This window comes from Jatropha curcas, chromosome 2 (genome assembly GCF_041381405.1).
Source record: "Jatropha curcas cultivar XTBG-Jc1 chromosome 2, XTBG_Jcur_1.0, whole genome shotgun sequence".
Lineage (NCBI taxonomy): Eukaryota > Viridiplantae > Streptophyta > Magnoliopsida > Malpighiales > Euphorbiaceae > Jatropha > Jatropha curcas.
The window spans coordinates 11,047,780-11,073,362 of record NC_143152.1 but is presented as its reverse complement, the minus strand read 5'-3'; the positions used below and the strand labels follow the sequence as shown (position 1 = coordinate 11,073,362).

At 30.3% G+C, this 25,583-nt stretch overlaps 2 protein-coding genes and 1 long non-coding RNA gene across 4 annotated transcripts; 2 read left to right on the top strand and 1 right to left on the bottom strand.

Moving 5' to 3' along the window:
• The first annotated feature begins 246 nt into the window (after nt 1-246).
• LOC105647187 (uncharacterized) lies at nt 247-2,532 on the top strand. 2 transcript variants are annotated; one of them, XM_012233189.4, is made up of 4 exons: nt 247-402; nt 518-595; nt 698-799; nt 2,217-2,532. In XM_012233189.4, the coding sequence occupies exons 1-4, from the start codon at nt 400-402 to the stop codon at nt 2,295-2,297; spliced, it is 264 nt and encodes an 87-aa protein (XP_012088579.1). In that variant the 5' UTR covers nt 247-399; the 3' UTR covers nt 2,298-2,532. The 2 variants fall into 2 exon arrangements, with proteins under 2 accessions (XP_012088579.1, XP_012088580.1); XM_012233190.4 differs by having other exon boundaries at nt 248-402; nt 2,220-2,532.
• Nucleotides 2,533-3,674: 1,142 nt separating this feature from the next.
• Nucleotides 3,675-5,655, bottom strand: LOC105647186 (uncharacterized). The gene is made up of 3 exons (XM_012233188.3): nt 5,268-5,655; nt 4,962-5,191; nt 3,675-4,165 (listed from the first exon to the last, which is right to left on the bottom strand). The coding sequence occupies exons 1-3, from the start codon at nt 5,614-5,616 to the stop codon at nt 3,887-3,889; spliced, it is 858 nt and encodes a 285-aa protein (XP_012088578.2). The 5' UTR covers nt 5,617-5,655; the 3' UTR covers nt 3,675-3,886.
• Nucleotides 5,656-21,640: 15,985 nt separating this feature from the next.
• On the top strand, nt 21,641-25,302 carry LOC149498240 (uncharacterized). The gene is made up of 3 exons (XR_016319780.1): nt 21,641-21,855; nt 24,644-24,822; nt 24,909-25,302. It is a non-coding gene; the product is annotated as an uncharacterized LOC149498240 (long non-coding RNA).
• Nucleotides 25,303-25,583: the final 281 nt, after the last annotated feature.

The window sequence follows — 25,583 nt, the reverse complement described above, 5'->3', positions numbered from 1 at the left end:
TTATTCATAATACATGTAAGGTGTATTATAATTTTAGACTTTCACTAATTTACTGTTTCTTTTTCTTCCATTATTCAATCAACCAAACAATGAATGAAATTTAAATTTAAATTTCATAGTGTACATTAAACACGAGAATAGGAATGTTATTTCCCATTCTATTCCATTCCGTACTCCAATACTAAATATTGTTAATGATGCTGCCACACAGGCAAGATCCCCCTCGACTAGATTAAGCTTAAAAGTGGCAATTTAGGAATTTCACCGGCCCAACAGACAAACGCTGCCACATTATTGAATCCATCCAAATAAATAAATGCAAATTTAAGAAAGAGCACTGAAATTTCAAGAAAGAGATTTATCCAGTTAATCTACAATCATACAATCAAACTATCAAAGATGGTAATTTCTTCCTCATGATCCTTTTCTTTTTCTTTTTTTTTTTTTTTCTGTTTGATTTTTAAGTATTTTCTTCCCCAAGTTAATCGAATTTGATCTGTGTTATGCGTTGAACTAGGTTTGCATAGCTTGCTTGTTGCCTCTGTTCCTTGTTCCAATCGTCAACATATTGCCTCTTCTCTTCGATTATCTTCTGGTAAAAACAGACGGATTTCAATTTCTCCCCCAAATTTCCCTTCTAATTTTAAATGAAAATAGAACCCAACTGGTTTTGTATTTATTGTAATTTCTTTTTCAGGGAAAAATCTATGCCCTGTTTGGATGGGAATACAGAAAACCAGATAGAGCTCCTGCGGCTTGTCCGTACAAACCCTTGCCCAAGAAAGACAGCTCTGGTAAAGTAAGTGAAAGTCTATCGATTTTCCTATTCTTGGGTTTCAATTCAAAAAAAAAAAAAAAAAAAAGTATCATACTTAAATAGCAGTATTATTGAAAGAAATGTATAATCATTTAGTGTGAGATGGTGGCTTATTTTGTTTTTGTTGTAAATTGATTTGTGTTTGGATTGGTTGTGGAATGGACAGTTGCAGAGACAGATAGAATGTTCTTTAAATGGTTTGTTCTCAGAGGATTTTAATCTTGAAACCTCATATACAGTTTACAATGTTGGATGAAAAGAGTTTGATGGGTTTTTTTTGAAATTATTTCTAAATTACTGATTGTAATGTATGGGAAATGAAAATATGAATATGAAATTGCAGGATTTAGTTTTCATAGAATTATTGTGTGAATGTCTTAGAATTGTTAATCCAGTATAGCTCTGAACTTTTCTAAAATTTGATTGCAGTCGAGTGACACAATTTTGAAGTTTGATTATAGTAGTCCTTGAATTGTTGCAATATTATAATATAGAAATAAGGAACTTTGATGTTAATTAATACTGATCTTAGAAAAACTTATATTTTGAAATTTTTCCCAAAATCAACTTTAGGCCATGAAATGATATGGGAAAATATCTATTATTCATTATGAGAATTCTTTCTAATTTTTGACTCAAAATCTGTTATTAGCAATAGGAATGTAAAACTGGAATGAAGTAGCTATCTAACTCTAAAATTAGTTAATAGATAACAAATTTTGATTGTCTTAGGTCATACTTATAGGGTTGTCCCACATAAGAGTAATAATATAATGTGAAGCAGATGGGTTTGAAACCAGGAAGTGTTCCCTTTTCTTTACATATAGATAAATAACAAACCTTAGGCATATTCGTACTATGGAAAACAATTTTCAAATCTTAGAAAGTTAATTTGTTCTCTACTTTTTGCTATACTACAAGTGAACATGCCTTCAAACTTTAATTCTAAGATTGCAGACCGGTGGTAAATTCAATGTAGCCAATTTATATAATGCTTTGAATATACGATTTAATTTTCCTTATGTAATGCATGGACTGTTTAGTCATTGTGAATTGGATAGTCATTTCAACATATTCCATTACATTTAATTACGTCGAACAAAACTACAACTGTTGTGTATTTTTTAGGAGATACCTATGTTAATTATATCTTTCCCCCCTAGAAACCAAAACTATTGCAAATCGAGTTTAAATGATTTTATGATACAGTTGGTATTTTATATGGCCTTTCTGGGGAAATTGTTTAACTCATTATCATTTTATGATGTTTATATTATTACCATTTTATGTTGTTCCCTTGATTGTTAATCTGGCTCTTAACCCGATGCATTACATTTTTAGTTCTCTTTTTCAATGCTGCTTTGGTTGGTAAATGAAATTGAATTTTCTCATGTTTTAGCAGGTGGGGGCAGAAGGTGAACCCGGTGCAGCACAGGTGCCTGCTTCAGGACAAGTTGTAGTAGATGGTAAACAAGACTGAAGTTGAAGAGTACTTCTGTGCATGAAAATGAAATTTCAAAAGGTCTAGAGACTCTTAACTTGAAGCTTCTTGAATCATTGTTTAGGATAAAGGTAATTCATATCGTAAGACGTTGCTTTGTTGATCTGTCACTCTCTTTCTGTCTCTGTACCTTGAGATAATGTTTTCTTGTTGAATGTACTGCGATGTCAAGGGTCATTGAAAATTAAAGCATTCTCTTTTCAATTTTTTTCAATGTACTGCGATGTTAAGCATGAAACCGACATGATATAGACTCCAAAGAGGGCTGAATAGAATTATGTATTATATAAAGTAAATCTGTGAAGGATGATAACCAAGTTTGAGAATTTAAACATTGTGTTCATCATTAGTTTAATCTTTTGTTGGAACTGCTCATAATATGAAATTGGCAAAATGAATCTGTACAAAAAGTGTAAATTATTTAATTTATGTTGTGTTGAGAGAATACATCAAAAATTGAAACGGAAAATATTGGCTAAGATTTCCGATGATGAAAAGCCTATCTGGAACTATTGTTGCAAGTAACATTTTGATGCAATAGCATATTTTGACAGAAAAAATCGCAATTTGTCAAATGGGCTCGAAGTAGAAGATGCTGCTATTTGGCCGAATACATAAATTTACCTAGTTTTGTTACTTGAATTTTGTTACTTGAACTCTATGGTACTCTTAACTTTTATTTTAACCCATCAAATATTTCAAATTTAAAAAATTACACCTATTAAATACTTTAATTTGTAAATTTATTTTATTGAACACTTTAACTTGCAAAATTAGAGTAATTAAATACTTATTAAAAAATTAAAATTTATGAAAATTATTATTTCAAAAATCATGCTAAGTATATGTCAAGTCGATATTTTACAGATAGAAGTCAAAAATCTTAAAAATTATTGATTAGTGTCGAAAAGTATGCAATATTATCAAAATTAAAAAATTAAGGTGCATAATAGGTCATCTACAAAATTCAAAATACCACAAGATTAAATTATAAATTCAAGGTGAATTTATGTGTTTAACAGTTGCTATTTTGATCCATGGTTCTTTACTTCTTTTCAAGAATGTTTTGGCAGCTTGGTCATTGTTCTTTTTTTAATCGGTAAAGGGTACCAAGGCCTCTTTTGAAATAGGAAGGAAATAGCTAATCTCATTAAATAATAATTCGTAATCTGGGTTCCAATTCAAATGTAAAATAACTATTTTATTTAAGTTGATAACTTCAAGATTTGGTTAAATAGTTTATTTTTCAAATAAAAAACATAGATTTTACATAAAGTAATAGTTATTCCATTTCAAAGAATACTTCATTCAGCAAAACAGAAAGGTAAATGGCAGATGTTGAAAATGAGAACACAATGGCAGATTAAAAATTCACAGATCGAATAAAGAAAGCTTGAGCTTGAATGTTTTAGATTTCACATCTCTAATTATTACGATGGAAATTTCCCTTACAACATGACTAAACTAATTATTACATTCCAGAATTATGCAAACAACAGAATGCAGAAAGGTCATCTGAAGAAACTGAAACAAAATTGGATCAGAATCCTGACCTTATACTACATTGATTAAAGGGAAGAGAATATAGGAACACCTGGTAGAGTTACCCCTGCATCCACAATGAACATATTTCCAGAGACATATTGTGAAGAGTCATGGATCAAGTATTGTACAAGCGAAGTTAGTGCCGGATCTGTGGTGCCACTTGTTCTTAAAGGAACAGTTCTATTAGTAACATTAGTTAGCCAATCTTTTTGGATAAGACCCTCTGTGATCTCTGATTTGAACAGTCCAGGTGATATTGAGTTCACTCTGATTTTGTGCACTCCCAATTCTAGAGCCATGACCTGAGATTAAAATCACTGTCATTTTCCCCTTTCTAAAAACTCATGATTCTCAAATACAAATTCCGCAACCAAAGTTTGAGCTTTTAATTCAACCTGTATAAATTAATGGGTTTGAAGATGAGGACGACAAAAACATGCTTCAACTATATCTTGAAGCAGCATTTTTATGTATTTCAAATTCATATTCAACTAGGTTATTATCATTCAATTTTCGTGGATTATAACATGATATAAGTTGACAAGAAAGATAGAAAACATTGACAGCAAATGAAATGGACAGAGAAATGGAATAATCGAAGACTGGTACCAATCTGAGTACATGCTAATAAGCACAAACTGGAAGCCAAAGCCACAATTACAAATAACATGAGAAATTTAATCAGTGTTATGAGAAATAACAACTGTCCTAGAACACAACTGCATAAACTAACCAACACAGAAAAAGACTGGAGGTTCCAACTTTTCAAAAATGTGCTTGACAGATGCAAGGAAAAGGACGAGGATAGCGAATGATTAAAGAAATGAAGATCAATTGGGCTAACTTGAAATTAACCGAGCAATTAGACCTTCGACCTTAATCTAAGAATGTGAAAATCCACAAGCATGTGAGCCAAAAAGAACTTCAGTTGAAACGTAGGTGAGAGTACTATTAAATTTATAAATAAGAACCTTCATTGGACCCAGAACCAGAACATCAGGCATTGGATTGATAGTTATTAACTTTCAAAACCCATTTAATCAAATCACAAAGAGACACGAAAGTAAAAGATACCATTAATGGTGAAAGCAAAACTACCTTTGTCATGGCGTTTATTCCTGTCTTTGAAGTAGTATAAGCAAGACCTCCAGGTAATTGACCACGATCAAGACCAGCAATGGAAGAAATATTGATGATAGACCCTCCTTGTTTCCCGTCTCGCATACGTTTACAAACAGACTTAGACACCAACCAAGTCCCTGTCAAATTCGTTCTGTGAACTTGATTCCACTCCTCTTCAGACAAATCCAGTGGAGTTTTCACAGTACCTGAAAACGACACCGGTTAAAATTTTTATAAAAATTATGAAAATTTCTTGTCATCCAAACAGAAGCTGAAAAATACCTCTAACACCAGCATTATTAACCAGAGCATCGATTCTCCCAAAAGCGTCCCAGGCCGTCTGTACGGACTTATCAATGGTGACCCCATCGGCGGAGATGTCAAGCTCCACCGCAACAGCACGGGGGGCAGTAGAAGGCTCGACATTCGCCGATGAAGGGAGCTGATTGATTTCTTCACATAGAGACTTGAGACGATCGACCCGGCGAGCAGCGGTGAGAATCCGGCAGCCGGATTTGGCTATGCCAAGGCACATATCTCGGCCGATACCAGAGGAAGCGCCGGTGATTAGGACCACCTTGTTATTTAGGTCGCACCATGGCTCGAGCTGAGCTGGGACCTGACCTGCCATTTGAAACACTTGCTACGAGTAATGAATTGAATTATAAATACTAATATATATAGGCAGTAGAGATATGAAATCAAAGAAAAGAGGTTGTTGAGGAGACCAGTCAACTGCTGACTGCTTGCTACTAAAATAGCATTTGAAATATTAAAAAAGACAATCTATTTCACTTAAAATAAAATAATATATTACCAAAAATAATAATAATATTATTAACGTTTACATTTTTTTATTATTATTTGATGTACAGATGTTCCATGCACATGTAGAGGCAAGCATTTAAGTCTATATATAATATATGAAAGCAAAGAAATCTATCTTAAATTATAGTCAAGTATATAATATATAAAAACAGAAAAATTTATCTTAAATGATAGTCAAGTGTAAGTCGCTCAAATTGTAAATCGAAGGAAAATAATTATTTAATATAATTGTAAGAAGATAAGTTGTAACGATAGCAAGTTGTTTTATATTTTTAGATAATATCAGAGAAAAAAAGAAAAGAAAATTAAACTAATATTAATAAGCAAAAATTATTTTATTTGGAAATAAAAAAGGAATATAAGGAAAAAGAATTCCAATAATTTTCTCTTCAAATTAAAAGGAAAATAATAAAAATTTTGTAGAGAAAAATTAATTTTATTTTTCTTTTATATCCAATTAATTTTATTTTTCTTTTATATAAAAAAAGTAACATAATTTTTTTTCCAAAAAATTTTAATCCCTTCTTATTTTTTTCTTAAAATTTAGTTCCGAAAAATGTCTGTATTCAATGAATTGACCAAGTTTATTTATTTTTTTTGTTCTCTGTTCATATGTTTTTTAATCTAATAAACTCTCCCTCCTGTTTAAAGTTATGCTTTGACGAAAATTGATGATCGGAAGAATTGATTTCTAATCTTAACTCTTTACTCTCTGCATTTTCTTTTCTCTATTAATTTTATTTTTCTTTTATATCCAAAAAAAAAAAGGTAACATAAGTTTTTTCCGAAAAAAATTTTAGTTCCTTCTTTTTTTTTCCTAATCATTCATTAATAAAAAAAAACAAAAAAATTAAGAAAAACACTTCATTTCTTCTAGGTAATAAAAAAAAATCTTGATTGATTAGCTTGGTGTATGGGGTAGTCTCATATACCAGAAGTTAGGTTGCACGGATAGTGCACACGAGATATGGAAACGTAATATGATAATTTTTAAAAAAATTAGGACATTCACACGCTTAGAACACACTATGAATAAATATAATACACTAATATTTCAAATAAATAAACAATCATTTATAATAAATCACAGACAAAATAAAAAATTACCTAAATTCTTATTTCAATATAACTAGTTAAATTCTTAAAATTATTATCATTATTGAAAAATACATTACTAATGTGTGTGTGTGTGTATTTTTTATGTAGGTCATATTAGAGGTGTCAAAATTGATCATGTTACAAAATCACAGATCTTCTCATTAATATTTTGTAATATTTCCAAATATTTTGTAAGAAAGTGGTTATTTTTTTTATAAAATTGCTGAATTACAAAGAAATAAATCTAAATTTTAATATTTTGTAAAATTTTCTAATATTTTATAAAAAATAGTATTTTTTTTTTAATTTCCTTACTTTTCCTCGTCAAAGGCATTGTAGCAAGCCCTCACTTATAAATTTTACGAATAAAAATAATAAAGTCAATAACGTCAATGTTTTTCAATTATCCAATTAAAAATTAGAAATTACTTGGACTGGACTAACATGTACTATCTTCATCTCATAATATTTATCCTATTTCCTTTTCATCCGATTTGAAATTGTTCTTCTATTTCTTATTTTAAAAGTAAATAATATTTGAAATTTATTATTTTACACTTATTTAATATGCTTTTTTGTCATAAATATAATAGTCAAACTAATATATTATCATTAATTAAATCTTGATATAAATAAAATTAACAAATCAATTTTAATTTTTCAATAAAATTATATTTAATTAAATATTTGATTAATTTTGAGAATAATTTAATATTAATCATTTAATTTTTATAGATATCAGCAGAAAGATATATTCAATTATGTGCAAGTCAAATCAGAAAACAAATTATGGGAGGGATTGAATATATATAATAATTATAAAAACTTAAAATATTTCTGCATTTGAAATTGATGTAAAATCCGCGCTTAAAATATTACTATAAGCCCGTTTTTTCTTAGAAGTTTGACCGTTTCGCGGACCCGGAAGCCAACTTGGAGACTACCTAAGAATAGCATACCTAACGAGAGTAATAATGGTCAAAGGCAACTTCATTTTCCATTTTTCACATGCGTTAGTTGTACCTCCACCGAACAGGGTACTAATAAAGTCCACTTTCACATTACATGTATTCTACAAGCAGCTCTGTTTTTTTTTTTTTTTTTTTTTTTCATGAATTTTTTTTTATTTTACTGGTAAGGAATAATTAAATTCACATAATTTTTATATTTTGTCATTCAAGGTGACCAAATTATTTAATAATGTGAAATCTCATATCGATTGTAAAAAGTATATATGTGTACTAGATTTTATTAGTTAACAAGCCTTTGTAAATTGTCATAATTTTTTGAAGAAGCATCACATACTGATTCAATATGTAAGAATTAAGGATTTCCTATTTAACCAATAAAAAAACCACTCCCCTTTCATATATACACACATATATATATAACTTGAACAATTTGATAATTTGTTGACTCATTTATATATATTGGTCAATAGTCTAGGAAAATAAATGGAGAATGAAAATCAAGTGTGGCATGATTGATTTTTCCACTAGTAAAAGATATTGAGTTTTAGTCCTTTTGACTACAATAGTTTTCATCAATTTGGTGAGTTAAGAGAAGTGCTAACCCTGTTATAATCTATTGTATTATTTCAATTCATTCAACCCCCCTAATGAATTAAAAAATGAAAAATGATTTATCTAGACCCGATATATAACTTTATCTATAAGAGTATTTTTACCATTCATCGAGAAAAAAAAAAGATAAAATACAACTTTTAAAAAATCTTATTTTTATTGATTTGATACGTGACTAGATACATAAACTGGATCTAGGCAAATTTGACAGTAAAAAATATGGGATTCAAGTCCACATATTAACAAATTCATAAATATTTCTTTCTCAAATATGGAAATTAAAGTTGCAACTTTATAAAAAAAAAAAAAATAGTTTGAATAATTTTTGGGATGAACTTGGGGAGAGGGGTATCAAATTTTACTTTCTCTTCAGTTTTTTTTTTTCTTCAACTGATTTGATTCATTGGACCTCCTGACCCTTTAATTGGTCCTTGGAAGCATCCATCCTTACATATAGAATGCCAACAAATCTCTTTTCAGCCCATTAGAGTACCAATTACAACTACACAACATAAAGAATCCTCAATAATTGATCATCATTTTCAAACTAAATGCAACGAATCGGATTGAGTATGCTTTGCCAAGAGCCAAACTACATTCATTTACATTAAAAATTACTTTTAACTCGTGATGTTGGCTGTAAGCGCAAAATTAAAGAAAATCTAAATTTTGAAAATTTAGTGATATTGGAAATAGGAGACTATTACCATTGCTAAAAATACTAAAAAACAGAAAGGGAAAGAGATAGAAAGAGAAGATTAGAGAGAGAAATAGGTGAGACAGATAATAAATTCGGATAATGTTATTTTTGGTGCTTGAATTTATGTTTTTTTTTTATTTTTTATTTTAGTGTCCAAACAGAAAATAGTGACAATTAAATATCTAAATTTGCAATATTTTTCAATTTAATGTCTCTTGATGAAGTGGACAATTAGATTGTCTAATAGGATAAAGTGGGACCTAAGTTTAGGTACGTGTCTAATCTGAATTTATTTCTTGCCTCATCTATATATAAACATATATCTAGACGAGTCATTTTCTCTCTCTACTGTTAATTCGCGTATTTATCTAGGCAATATTAGCGTGTTTATCTAAGTTTGGATTTGAGCTTGGTTTATATCCCAAAAACAATCAGTAAGTATCTTAAAGAGGCAGTAAGTATCTTTAAGAGGCATCTAAGATTAAAGATGCTAGCTTGAGATTATTAAAGCGTAATGATTATGTGAAGAAATTGGAAGATGAAATGGGAAAGATTGATGCTTTTAACCCTCTTTGTCCCGTTGGACTGCTTACATAGATTAATTGTTAAGCCACGTAAGCAGACATGTAGGTAAACGTGGGATTCACTTTATCCTATTAGACAATCCAGCTATCCACTTCATCAGGAGATACTAAATTAAAAAACAAAAAAAGAAATCTAAACACTCAATTATCACTATTTTGATATCTAAACGGAAAATACAAGTTCTAAGACGCACTCAATTATCACCGAAAGTGTCTTAGAATTTATTTCATTTCCAAAAGTCTATACTCCTATTTATACAAGTTTGTGAAGTGCAATGCAAATAAAGTACATATTTTAATTTTATTAGTTACAAATTTAAAGATAATTTAATTTTGATTTATTATATTAATTTTTTATTTAAATCTAAATTTTATTAAATTAAAATAAAAATTATATTATTGAAACACCCCGAATTTTTATTTTTGAAACCTTTGAATTTTTATTAAATTAAAAATGAAAAATTTTGACTTTGTGGGCTGTGAATAGAATACATGTAACATCCCTTCTCGGTCCACCCGTTAACCCGAATGAACCAAGCCGAGATGCTACAATCTGGTTGAACTCATGTCCTGTCATGCTGATATCATCCTGTATGCTAAATATGAATACAAAACACTCCCAATTAAACTCCAAACTTCCAATATCTCTAACTAATCATCATAACACAATAACACTTTATATATATATAGTCATAACTGTATGAATCCTCAATAGCATTTAATATCCAGCAATTAATTACATTCATGATCTATATCAAGTCTTCATGAACTAATCATACCAACTATTGTAAAATATTTCATATTCAATCATTTCATAAGTATTATTCTTATCTCCAACTACTTACACCAAAATAATTACATGCTTCACTTATATTTCCAATCACATAAGCTCTAACAAATGTAATAATTATACATGCTATAATTCTTAATTATATAACTCTCAATCTACTACTCCCAAATTAGTCACTTTTGCTTTGATAGTACTCTTCAAGTCTTCAAGTAGCAACCACGATCTTCAACCTACGCGTGATAAAAATCGATGCACTGAGTATAAAACTCAGTGGTGCTCATAATTCACATACTTAACAAAGTGCGATGACAACTTACTTAAACTACACATTTCATAAAATCATTGATAATCTTAGAATCATTAAATTTCAACATAAATGTATCTTTATAGTGAAGAATAAACTTCTAATTCATAACATAAATTAAATTCTAATTATCTCATAACTCCTTTACATGAACCTTTAATCACACATATCATGATACTATCATGATCTTACCTGCTGTTCATTATGCTGTATGAATGAAATCAATAAACATGTAAGAATACATAACAATATATTTTCATTGTCTTACTTGCTGTTCATTATGTTGTATGAATGAAATCAATAAACATGTAAGAATACATAACAGTATATTTTCATTGTCTTACTTGCTGTTCATTATGTTGTATGAATGAAATCAATAAACATGTAAGAATACATAACAATATATTTTCATTGTCTTACTTGCTGTTCATTATGTTGTAGACTTATGCACTTTTAGTCACATCATATAAGTTATGATTAATAACATCTCATAACTGTATGGCTCCTTAAGAATTAAATAAATAAACTTGTAAGCATATATAGCATTATACTTTCATGATCTTACCTGATGTTCTTTATGCTGTATGAATTCTGCAACTTTTATTAAAACTCAGTGAATATCACAACGAATAAAGAAACATATAAGCACATACATATGTAGAAATAAACATGTACTCACATATGGAATGTAAGCACACATATCATGATACTTTCATTATCATACTTGCTGCTCATTATACTGTATGATTATGCAATTTGTAGTCAATATAACTGTATAGCTCCATAAGGTTATAGTGAAACCAAAGTGATAAGAAAAACTGTATGAAACTGGATGAATACTGTATGACTGGGTTGCTATGGCCATTATATAATCATATCCACTCAACGGCCTGTAGCCGGAGTACCAAACTGTATGGGGCGCAGATCTGCTATCCTATGTCGCGACGTAGCCTTATCTAAGTGGTTTCTACCTAACCTCAATGGAGCGTATTATTGGTATGTCAATATATTGAACAAAAGCATATTAACTGCTTCATAATTTCATAAACCATACTGCTTACCTGTATGCTGATAGCCTCGCCAAGCGGGCAACTTGTGTCATGTTAGTTTCACATCATTTGCATCATGTTAGTTTCATTTCATTTGCATGCTTGCATTTTGTGTTTATACATGTGTTCATCTTGCCTTTTTGTTTTAAAACGATTGAAGGCATACAAGTTGAGCAAAGGAATACAATTGCATAGAATTCATAACTTCATACACCATATTGTTTACCTCATTTCACATCATTTGCATGCTTGCATGTTGTTTTGATACATGTTCTCATGTTGTCTTTTTGTTTTAAAATGATTGGAGGCATACAAGTTGAGCAAAAGAATACAATTGCATAGAAAATGATGTCCAAAAGAGTATCAGAACACAAGTCGCGAGCACGCCATGCAAAGTCGCGAGCGTGAGAAGCAAATATGAGGGTCAGTGAGTTTACAGGTGAGATTCGCGATTCGCGAGCGCGCAATGAAATTCGCGAGCGCGAGAAGCACAAAATGAGAGTCAGAGAGTTCACAGGTCAAATTTGTGAGCTCGACATGAAATTCGCGAGCGCGCGTCGTGTTTTCCAACCTGCGCAGTCTGTAATATTTTGGTCATATCTCTCAATTTACAACTCCGATTTGGGTGATTCAAAAACCCATTGAAAGCTAACACATAGAGGAACAAATAACTCTTCTCGACCACTTCCTAATTCCATCATTAAATAGGGTCAAAATCATGGTGAAGTTACTGGTTACTTTTCCAGCAAAACCTGTTTCAGCATGAACTCAATATCTACTTCATTTATTCATTTCATCTCATGCTTTTTCTCCATTTTCAGTCTTCTTACTCAACATTAAGCAACATATTTTCTCATTATCAACACACCACACAAATTCTCATGCAAGGAAATTAATTAAACTCAAAGAGATAGCACACCTTCACTCCAAAAATCTTGAGCTCTTCTTAAGCTTCCTATTTCTTCTACCTTTGAGCTCCCCTCTCCTATACATAAGAACTTTGATGAAACATCTACAATATAACTAAATTAGAGGTTGAATAACATAGAGCTTCAAGAAATTCTACTTACTTGGATAAAATAGAAGTTGAATTAATGCTTGAATCCCATGAAAATTGATGGAGAAAGGAAGGGAAAGTAAGGTAAAGGAAGTAGATGAAGGAGATGAAGATGATGAAGGAGATGAAGAAGATAAAGATGAAAAATGGGAAAGTGAAATGGAAGTCTCGGGTAGACTCCAAAAATATCATGATTTTGTGTGTAAAATTACCAAATGGTACCTCAAGTGTCAAAATGGTACAACTTAATACCTCAACTTTATATTTTAGTGCAAGCAAGTCCTAATCCTTATACTTTGATCTTTTTGCTTCCTTCAAGTAAGTCCACTTCTTTTCCTTATTTCCGTTACATCCCATTCTACCCCACTCTGGACTCTAATGGCTCGAACCGGGTTTTGGGTCAGCCCGACTCGACTCTAAGCAATGACTTGATTCAATAGAAAAATGGGACGTTACAATACAGTCTCGATTCGAGCCCAAATTTGCCAGCTAGGCCCAAGCCCAAAAATATATTATCAGAATCTTCGATTTGAGAACACTTAAAAATTTTTTAGGAAATAATATAAAACTCCAATTACTAATCCATTATAGAATATATTTATATATGTGTGATTATTATATGAATTAATTATCCAAAAATCAAGTATCATTATTATTATTGTTTTTATTGTTATGGAGTAAAATGGAGAAATGTTATGGAATCTAACTAAATTAATCAAAATAAATCGAACCGGACCCGAAATTCAAATTGATTTTTCGAAAACCACACGAATAACCTGAAAACCAAGTGAAAAACCTGCAAACCGAGCAAAAATCAAGCCAAATCGTTGAATCAGACTAAACCAGTTCGAATTGAACCAGAATGATCTAGAAACCGACATAATTTCTTTTTTCTTCCTCTCTTCTCCTTCTTCTTCTCTAGTCGCGCGACAGCCTCCTCCTCCCTTATTCACTGCGTTTTCCGGCCATCGACCACAGATTCCGACAACCAAGCACCCAAACTGCAAGTGCTCGACGATAGGAACCCACCTATGGTCTCCGTTCACGCAGTAGACACCGGAAACGAAAGGAATCATGCTCGAAGTGACGCTGCCCTCCGATTTCTCTTCTCCGGGGATTCTCGCCGTTTCGGGCAGATACAGCCGGCGAGAGGACCTTCGATCGACTCCTCTTGGTCTTGCGCGTGTTTTCCATCCCTTGGTTCCGACGATTGGGCTCCGGTGGTGAAACCACCATTGATGGCGGCATTAAGCTTCGATCGGCGTTGGTTTGGACCAAATGGACCATAGACTCAACAATTGGAGCATGGATTTGAGTTCTTGGTGAAATTTTGATTCTAAAAGTGTATGAAGTGCGTGATTCTGGGCAAGAACAACTTTCCGGCCACCGTGCACGGCGGCTGGTGGCGGCGGTCCGACGACCGATCGGCGACACTCCGGCGAGGCCCCGAGAGACAGAATTCTCTTCTCTTCACGCTGATCACGGAATCGTCGCCCGATTCTCAATTGGTACGTTCTAAGATCCAATTCTCAATTTTTGTATATAAAGAATTAATTGATTAATGAATTTAATTGAGTAATTAAATAGATTAAATTGAATAATAAGAAATTAGGTTATTGGAATAGCTTAAATATATATATAGACATCTATAGTCTTTTGTAAATAAATTAGATTGGTTAATGTGCGGTAATTGCGATAGCGAATATGATTAGTTAATTGGTTTAGGATTTTAGAATAATGTAATTGCAAATTCGTTTAGAACATTGTCAAATAAATTACATGAACCATAATTATAATTAGGAGGTTTAATATTGAGATAAGAATTCCTAACTAATATTGATGTAAGCTAATCTAGGAGTTTTAATAAATATTGTTAGGAGAAGTTATAATCTAAGGCTTAGACAAGTATATAGTTATAGGGTAATTAATAATATCATTGAATCATGCTTGGAGGTTAATATAAATTGTTAATTAGTTGATTTGGAATTATTAAGTGTATATATGTGAGTGTGATGGATGATATATGTAGCTTGAAGCGGATGGGTTGGTTGGATTGATTGCCCGACGGATGGGTTGTCTGAATTGATTGATCGAATGATTGATAAATAAGGTTATGGCGGATGGGATGAGTTGATTTGAATTGCCCAACGAATGGGCTTAGATATTATATTGTTGAATTGTGGTTTAGTCAAATTTTAGGGGAGGTGCTGTCGAAATTTCAATAGAACCTAGACTAGTTTTAATTAATGACATAATTAATAAGTTTAATTAGACTAATTTTATAACTTAATACATAATAAATAGAGTGCCCTGATTATTTATTATCTTTATTATTCATTGAATTATTTTCATTATTTTTTTTGTTATTATTGTTATTTATTTTGTTATCGTTGTTTATTGTTAATACTATTTATTTATTTATTTGCATTGATTTTGAATGTTTAATTGTGCATTGTATTACGATGTTTAATTGATTAATATGTCTACATTTGATTGCAATGTTTGATTAATTGTGTTGTGATAATGCTATGTTTTGTTTGTGTGGAATTGGGATGAAGTGGGTCACCATGGGTTTGTGAGACCGTTACCGTTATATGGATCATGATTACAGTTACCGTTATATACCGTTACCGTTATATGGATCCTTAGCCGGGTAAATGGGAGATCGGCGCCCCCGTGTGCACCTACCGTTACCGTTACCGTTAACCACAGGATGGCCTCTCGTTGTTGCGCACCTGATAGTCTAGATTTGATCGCAGCCCGCAGGGTGGCCTCCTGTTGTGTGCGCCTGATGATCTAGATTGGATGGAGACCACCGAGTTGCCTCCTGTTGGTATGTATATGTATAAAAAAGAGAGAGAATGGAAAAAAAATGAGAGGGCCGGTCAAGTGAGGGTTAGACCGGTCGGCCAGTATGGGGGATCGGCTCCCTGGTGCACATGTGAGTGGATGAGCCATGTGGGAGGACGGCTTATCGGGGTTTCGGTGACGCCACTGACTAATTTTCACGTGATGTGATTACATGAAGATGTTAATGATTGTGGGTGCTGGTGATATGCCATTTGTGTGACTGACTGCGTGAGCATATAACTAGTCGGATGACTAGATTGATATATTTATTCATTTGTGTGAATGCGTGTGTTGTGCAATATGTATTACTTCTTAGAAGGCTCACATATCTTGTTTAATTTTTCAGGAAGTAAGTTTCTCTTTAATTCGGTTAAGTTATGTTCTTTTGCCGCAGGGCTAGAAGAAAATTTTCCCAGTTTCATAATTATTTTACTATGTAATTATATGTATAAAAAGCTATGTATACCAAATAGTTAGTGACTCCGCAGTTGTAGAATTTACTTACATTTAGTCGTGTATTATCATAAAAGAAATTATTCCGTGAGCCCATATTAAAAATGTAATGTATTGTTAATTGGGCCCGAACTGTGGAATGTGGTAGCTAATAAATTTGGGCCGAGATATAAATAAAATCTTGAGGTTTATTTTCCTATAAATATGGGCTGAATGTTTAAAATTATAGTGAGATAGTAAATTTTTAGCGTTTCAGGCTTACCACGAGCTTCGGAGGCCTTAAGCTTACCTGGGCCCTAGTGCCGGTCCGGCCCATGGAATCGGGTCGTGACAATTATATACTAAACAAATGTATATATTAATTATCATAAAAATATAAAGATTTGATTTGATAAAATAAGAAATTATATAATATATTAAATATGATCTATATTTAATATAGAAAGAATATAAAAATAATAAAAATTATACTATGTTATATTTTAAATATTCAAGTTTAATATAATCAATCAATTAATATAACCGATCAATATCGAGGCTTGTACTACTGTACAGACTTAACAATTCTGTATGGGTACATAATTCTATTCAAGTGACACTTTTTTATTATAAAATTGATTACCTATTAAAAGAGTCTTTTATAAATTACTTTTTTTATTTTTTTAAATAATTTTATTTTTCTTGCACATGTATAATTCTAAATTTATGCTTCATTCAAAAAAAAAAAAAAAAAAAAGAAAAAGAAAATCAGATGTATAATATGACACCGAGATTTGTATAAATATTAAGAATAATATTATCAAATACTTTATAATTATATAATCTCATATGAAAATATATAAAATTAATTTCATTTTAAAGATAATTGATTAAAAATATTAGATATAAATGCCATAAAATATTATGATTTAAAACTTTTAATAAAATATATATATATATATATATATATATATATATATATATATATATATATATATATATATATATATATATATGTTAATTGAAATTTTAGATTTATAATTTTTTTTTCATAAATCAAAAGCAAATTTGGAAAAAAAAAAAAAAGAAAAACTGATTATTCGTTTTAATTTATTTATTTTGAAGTAGGAAATGATATTTACTTAAGTGAAATTTTTATTAGATTATTAGAAAGACAATGCGAAGAAGGTTACTTGGACACAAAATCCATAAATTGTAAACATTGCACATATTTAAAACGTTTTTAGATTTTTGTATAGTTTTCTAGAAGGTTCTTCTTACTTAGAGGGCACTCTTAGGATCCCTTCAATATGGAAAACCAATGACGTAAAGAACACGTGAATCTATATAAACAAATTGAATTGCTTAATCAGAGTCAAAATCACTTTGTATTCTCCTTTCTTTTCTAATCCTCTAATTTCTTATATTTGTCTCTTTGACAGTGATTTTCGCAAGTGTACGAAATCACAACAAGTAATAAAGAGGTGAGTAGAGTATCGTTTCTGCGAGGACTGTGTACCAAGCAACAAAATTATGTTAACCTACTATTATTTAAATGGCAATTTAGGAAAATTATTTTAAGAAATTAAATTCAACAAATAAAAAATAATAAAAAAAAATCAAGCAGCGCAATTTTTGATTAAAAGAAACCAAAGATTAAAAACTACTAGAGATTTTGACTTCACTTAATTCTATCCAATTTATTTTATTAGTTTGATAATTAATTTTAATTATTCAAGTAGGAGAAACAATCCTAAAATCACTGACAAGCTCTCCCGATGTATTGTTAGTTATTTTAATCTGGTTTAATTACCTATCTTCCAATAGCGCAATCAAACATAAATTAAATCATTAAGTTTTATGGTTTGTTTTGTGAATTTATAACCTAATGTCATTAACTTATGAAAACCCCATGAGTCAAACCATATAGCTTCCGCATCAAGTTATTATTCTCATGTAATTTATTACCTTTTTCATATCAAAAACCCTTCTCCTGGTAATGATTAATGAAATAAATCGATCGAGGGGAGAAACTCTGCTTTGAAGTATTAAGTTCAATAATAAATTATACTTTGAACAAAGAAAAGCAAATCTAATATTATAAATTGGAAAAGAAATTACACTACATCAAATCCCTAATATGAGAATTTAGTTTGACATAGTAATCAAATAAAACTCAATTAAACTTGAAACATAATCAATGTGAATAATGAAAAATAAAAACAATATTAAGAGTTTAGAGATAAAAACTAGGCAACAAATAACGTGGACGGTTTCCTTGAATCTTGACACAAATCTTGAATGCTTGAAGTTTTGGAGAGAAAGAGAACTATGAGAAAATAATAGAACAAGAGATGGAATATACAATGAATGACTCCCTTTGACTATGACTAGTCTCTCTATTTATATAAACTTTCTAGAATATCTTCTTGTTCGTTTAGGAAAGTGAATCTTTATTAAGTAAAAAATCTTTTTGAGATAGGAAACTGTTTAGGCTTTGTATTTCTTCCCCATTAGAATTCTCCCAGCGTCTAAATAGGATTTAAACTTAATTGGTATATCAGAAAAACATCTCATGCGGGGTCCATGCAAGCGGTATGGGCTGGAAATGACATTCTCGGCCCAATGCAAAATATGGTCTTCAACACGGGTGTGCTATCTGGCACGGCTTGGGTACTATTTTTTCTGCATTTTTGGCTGGTTTTCTATAAAAAATGCTACAAAATTTCTCAAGATCAAGTGAAATATGATTCAAGGAAGTTTTGAACAAAAACATAAATAAAATTAAATAAAAGCTAATTAAAGTAATTAAAAATACCAAAAATCCTAATAAGAACTATATTAAAAATACTATAAAAATAACACCTATCACTCTTGTTCTTTTCATCTTTGCTTTTCTCCCTCCTAAACTCTTTTTATTCTCATCCCTTTCTTTTTGGACTAAATAGGTTTGTCCATCTTTCCCAAGACACTTCTAATAAGCGCAAAGCCAACGGACTCATATCAAACAAATTATTCAACTTATTAACACGTACTAAATTTTAATAAAATTGCTTTTTAGTTTGACAAAAAAAGTATATTTAAAATATATAATGCATATTTAATAATACTAAAATATTAATTGAATGTGTCTTTAATAAATTCATCTAATTATTGAAAGAGATAAGTGCATGTATAAGAATTTTCTTATTGTGAATAAATATGCTAAAAATAATAAGTATTTAGTTTTTTCTTTTTGAAATGTTAAATTATCTTATATTATTTGTTATATAGGTAAGACTTTGATACGTAATTCAAAATTTCTTTATTGATACATAATCTTTTTTTCACCATTAAATTTGAAATACTTAAATGTAAACCGTTAGATTGAAAATTTATTAAGTGACTTGTAATCTACAAAGTAGGTTATAAATAAGCTATTTAATGTAATTCTTTTAATTTGAATATAAAATACTATTTCAGTATAATTATAGAAAAAAATAATTATCTAAAATTAAAATTTATCGATCCATCTTAAATAATCAAATTTTATGTCACATCTATTTGATTTAAAAATGTATATTAGTTAATCAAGCAAAAAAAAAATGTCATTACTATTAAGAAATTCATAAGGATGTAATTTTTTTTTTACTAAATTGATTCTTACAATTATTACAGGTCAAAGTTTTATATTGTATATATTATTGTATTTTTTTTTACTTAATCTTTATTTAATTTACAATGTTTAACTGTAAAATAAAGGAATATAAATATTACTTTGTTACTTTTAATTTGTAGTTTAGTTAATTTTAGTTTTTTTAATTCTTAATTCATCTATATTTCTTTAAAAAATCCATATTATATATTTATTGATGAAAATATTTATTTTAATTTTTATTTAATTTAAAATGTCTAATTAGGCAAGTTTATGGATTTTAAATTTAAATTGAAAGCCTTATTCTTATGCTAATCCTTTTTATAATTTTCATAAATAAAATATTATTTTATGTATATATAAAATTTTATAATTTTAGCATTTATTGAATAAGAATTATGGAAGAACTCTATACACTATGAATTTCATAAGCTTTAATTTATGTAAATCAAAAACTATGTTTTGTAGTTAATATATCTTTATAAATATATATAAAAAAAAAAACAAAACAAAATCTTTGTAACCTACTATGGTAAGTGTGTATAATACATGTCATAAAAATAGACTTCTGTATCAATAGAGAATTATCGGATTTTTTTACCGTAGTAAAACCCTGCTATATTGTTAAGTTGAATAGTTTTGTTTTTTTATCTTTTGTCTCAGTTATTCAAATTGGCATAACCAAAATTCTTACAGCATTAAACCAGTGTTCTAAGAATTGGAGTGGTCAATAAACCGGTGAAAGTAAGGGTTCACTTAACAGGAGGGTTCGACCGAATTCAATACAGTTCAACTTGATTTATATATATATTATATTTTAAAATATATTTACAAAATAAAATTGAAAATATATGTTAAAAAAAAACTTTGGTATCAAATAAAAACAGTTTCAAATTTGACTTTTATAAAACGAATAAAAAAAATTAATAAATAATTTTAAACAAAAAGAATAAAAATGACTAAATTTAATATTAAAAAAATTATTAACCATAAAATATAATATTATTTTTCACATTTAGCTTTAAATTAGGCAATTTAATTGTTTTAATTAAAAATATTGGGTTTAGAAATAAAGAGGTCCAAAAACTAAAAAATCAGTGGACTCCATTTTTGAGAAGCCCAAATTTTAAAAAAGCCCATATTTTTTGAGAAATCGAGAATTTAAATCGAACCAATCTTTAGTGATCTGATTCTTTGGTTTTTAGCCGATTTACTCCTTCATGTCGATATTTAAAATTGCCGATTTTCTTATCAATCTGGATGGACCACAGTCTGATTCTTGATTAGATCGATTTGGTATGATTTTCAGAATAACAGCTATGAAAAAAAAATAATGAGAAGTAACATTAATATTATAATTTATAAAAAATTTAATACGTATATTAACAATTAACATAAATGACACATACTAAATAGATAATTTATTATAATTGTTTTTCATTTGAAATAGGAAAGGAAGACTTATCGTCTAATAGCATAATTAAATAAATGAGTAATTCATTTAAAAAACTCTATCTATAAACGCATCAATTGCATCCTATTTTGACTTAACCCCTTGAACACCCCAATTCTAAAAGGTTTGCACTAATTAACTCTAATTTAAAATCAGGGTCTAAAAAAACAATAAACAATAGATATGTGGGCCCCAGACACTAACACAAGGGTTAACTAACCAACCAATTAACCCAATTTCAAAATACACTGTTTGACTTACGAAAAGAAAAACCCTAAAATAAAAATAACCCGCGATCGCTTTACCCTTTCCCCAAAATCCCTAGAGGGGAAAATTCCAAATCATGTCGATTTAGATAATCTTTCCCCAAAATCGATCCCTGAGCTAAATCTCTCTCTATACCACGACTAATTTCGATTGCATTGCTTGATTTATTTTGAAGAAGTTGCTTGATTTATAATTGAAAGGAACTGTAGATGGCACCACGGAAGAAGGATGAGAATGACTGGTAAGTGCCAAATGCTATGAATATTTTTGCATTCCTCTCTTTTCGGTTAGTTGTGAAGTGCACAAAAAGAGTTATTTGTTTTATAGATATTAGAGTTTTATTATTAGTTTAAATAATATGTGCAGTAGATAGTGGAGAATATTTTACTAAAAATATTATTTAGGAGGAATATTTTAATAAGAAAGATAAGTACATACACTATAATAATAAGTTATTTAATGTAATGTTGTCTTTCATTGTAATGAATAGAGATTCCTTTTGGGTTTTAGTATATGGCAATTGTTGTTTTGATTTGGGTAATATATTATTAGTTGTAATGTTGGGATGAGTTAATATGGTTAAAATAAAACACTAAATGGCTGTGGTAATTAACAGGTTCCCTATTGAGATATAGGTTCGAGGTAAAATGGACAATGAGAAGTTGATAAACTACATGGGTGGAAAGGTTTTGCAAGAATTGGATACTTAGAGTTCTTTGAAGAAAATGTCATACTAGGATATTACAAATACCATAAGAGAGTTTGGATATGGTAAAGTATAGAAAATAGGTTACCTTAAGCTTAGGGGGATTGAAGAGGACTTGATATTTGTATACATATGAGGATATCAAAATAATATTTGAAAGAGGGGAGTTCAATTTTCTGCAGGTATATATTGAGAGTGACATCAAGCTTGAAAAAAATAAGAACTTTGAACACAAAAACTTTGTTGATGATTTTGATTAACTTATGGCTATAATGGAAAGAGAGGGCCTGCTAGTAGATAAAGAAGAAGAAGAAGAAACATAGGAAATGGTGATGTTGAAGAAACATAGAATGATGGTGATGTTGAAGAAGTAAGGTGCGTTGAGGTTAACACAGATGGCTTAGTTATGGATGAAGAGGAAGGTGGATGAAGAGGAAGAAGATACAGATGGACATGGCATTAATGAAGACATGAATGAAAAGCATATTGTAGATGAAGAAAAAGAAGAAACACAAGAACATAGGATTTTTTAAGATGAAGAGTGTGTTGTTGTTAAGATGGAGCACTGTGTTGTGGGACCAGATACAAAAGATGATGAAACTGAGGCCAGTTCAATTGCTCTGTCTGATAAAAATGAGGAATGTAGGATTGCCAAGGAGAACAAGTCGACGTTGAAAACTTCAGTTATTGATAATAGATTTGGATTGGGATTAGATGGTGTATGGGGTAATACACCAAAGACCTAGTGTCACAGTATGAACTGTAGGTGAAGGAGAAGTGAGAGGAGAAGAAGATGAAGATGAACAAGAGGGGTATGATGTGCCACATTCAAGCACCTACAGTAGTAAGGAGGGTGATATGCAAGTAAGGAAGAAAATTAGAAGGAAGAGAAATGTATATGTGTGATAACAAATTGTTAAAATTTGCTATTGGTGTGGTCTTTGCAAGCAAGTATGAAATCACATTGGGTGTGAAGAAGTTTGCACTTTTCAATGGTTTTAATGTAAAGTGGAGGAAGAGTGGAGAGAAGAATGTTGATTGTAGGTGTCAAGTTGGATGTAAATGGAGAATATATGCAAACTAGAGGGAGGGATAAGTCATAGGTTATTAGATCATACTAAGTGAAACACAATTAGTTCAGGTATATGACAAATAGGTAAGATACAACTGATTTTTTAGACTTGAACTTTTAAACAACATCAGGCTTGATCCTAATTATGAGATTGACAAGATGATTAATGACATGAATCAAAAGTACGCAATGAAGGTTAATAGGCAAATATGCTATAGAACAAGGGCAAAAGCCATGGCTAAGCTAATTAGATCAATTGAAGAACATTATGCAAAACTTAGGTCATATATAACTGAGTTGAGGAGGGTTGATATAGAGTGTACATTCATACTGTAATGTGATGTTGAAAATAGTAGGGGTCCAAATATTTTTAAAAGGTTATATATAAGCTTTTCAGCTTTGAGAAAGGGATTTAAGGCTGGATGTAGGCCATGCTTATTTGTGGATGGCTGCTTTTTGAAGATAATGTTGGAGTGGGGCCAATTATTGAGTGTAGTTGCAAAATAGGAATAATCATATGTTTCTAGTTGCTTGGGTAGTAGTTGAAAGGGAGAAAGAGGAGAGTTGGAGGTGGTTTTTGGAGATTTTGTTTAAAGATCCACGAGTTGGCAAAAAAAAAATACTAAAGAAGATAGAATTGAGGAAACTTGGTACTTCTTGATGTGTCCCAAGACCCTCTGATGGTAATAAGTTCCAAGTACAGGTTGGGGGAAAAGAACATGTTATCTTAATTGCAAAAAAAAAAAAAAAAAAAAAAAAAAAAGAATGTTCACACAAAGCATGGCAGCTGTTAGGCATGACATGCTCTCATACCAATGCATGTATACATTACATGAGGGGGAATTTGCTTGATTATGCTGATGAATATTTGAAAAAGGAAATGTATGAGGTCACATGCTGACATGGTTTGACACCATTGAATTTTATAGACATATGCGTGCAATTAATGAGGCAATTATATGGCAATCAGAATACATGAAGAAACTAGGGAGGCAAAAGAAAACAATAATGAAGTTAGCATATAAACAACATTTTGGTTCAAAAAACTTAACTTAGAGTAGAAAAGGAATGTTGATGAGGTGCCAAAACTGACTAGAATATGCCCATGATAGAAGAGCACGTCCAAGAATTGAAAAACCCCCTGCTCTTAGAATCCAAAATCAGTAATATGTTGCTAATTGTTGATTTGTTTTTAAAAAATTTGTGTTATTGTAAGTTTGAAATGAAAATTTTCACGTTTTATTTGCAAAGAACCGTTAGAAGGCCAAGAAAGCATCCTTAACCCCAAGCAAATCAAAGACCATATCCACCAAGCACAAGACAGCAAAGTGCAGCCATGGCAAATTTTGTTTTAAGGAAAGGAAAAATAACAAACCAATAAAGGATACGTTGTAAGGAGTTCCTCAAAAACTGGAAATATCTATGCTAAGGTGATTTTACATTTCTTGAATGTCAAATAATGTTTGAGGATGATTATTTTTAAATAATGATGGGATTGCTATGTCTTTATGTGTAGATGTTGGGTTTAGTAAAGGTAAATTTTGTTAGTGGGAAGGGTGCAACAACAGAGGGAACAAGGAAAAAGTGCAATGTTAGAAGGAAGACAAAACAACCACAACCAAGCCCCATGACAGCTAACCCCAAAGTTCAGCAGCAGCCATTACAACATGAACTACAACAATAATAGAAACAATTTGAAATGAACTTGACTCAGCCTCCTTCAAGCCAAAACCAAGCTTGAAGACTTTGAATTTTGTGTTTTTTTGAATATTTTTCTAACTATATTATAGAGTATAGGTTATGTGGCAGCTTCATCATCAATTTTTTATTGTTTTATTTTGGAAAAAATGGACAATGAAGCTGGATAAGGTTATTTTAGGTATAACATATACATCAAAATGCAGAAAATAGGGAACTTTTGTATCCAATCATTTTTACTCAGACATGATTTTAGCAATTATGAAATTACACATTTATATTTACTTTTTGAATGTCAAATTTTATATTGATTCTTGATATAGCATTTCAAGCAAGACTGAGTTTGCAATTACTTTTATAGGTTCATGAAAATTTGGGCAAATTTTGCTTTTCATTCATATAAGAGAAAATGATAATTTTAGTGTATGAACTTTTCATTTTTTGATTGTGGTGTCTAGCCAGAAAATATTTTCAATTGAGTGTATATACTTGT

What these genes read in the sequence shown, in the direction of transcription:
- LOC105647187 (XM_012233189.4), top strand. An exon ending in TTCTCTTCGATTATCTTCTG is followed by an intron (nt 596 to 697) that starts GTAAAAACAGAC and finishes TTTCTTTTTCAG; the next exon opens with GGAAAAATCTATGCCCTGTT. An exon ending in AGAAAGACAGCTCTGGTAAA is followed by an intron (nt 800 to 2,216) that starts GTAAGTGAAAGT and finishes CTCATGTTTTAG; the next exon opens with CAGGTGGGGGCAGAAGGTGA.
- LOC105647186 (XM_012233188.3), bottom strand. Translation starts at nt 5,616, where the DNA reads ATGGCAGGTCAGGTCCCAGCTCAGCTCGAGCCATGGTGCGACCTAAAT. An exon ending in TAATAATGCTGGTGTTAGAG is followed by an intron (nt 5,192 to 5,267) that starts GTATTTTTCAGC and finishes TGTCGTTTTCAG; the next exon opens with GTACTGTGAAAACTCCACTG. An exon ending in GAATAAACGCCATGACAAAG is followed by an intron (nt 4,166 to 4,961) that starts GTAGTTTTGCTT and finishes TTTTAATCTCAG; the next exon opens with GTCATGGCTCTAGAATTGGG.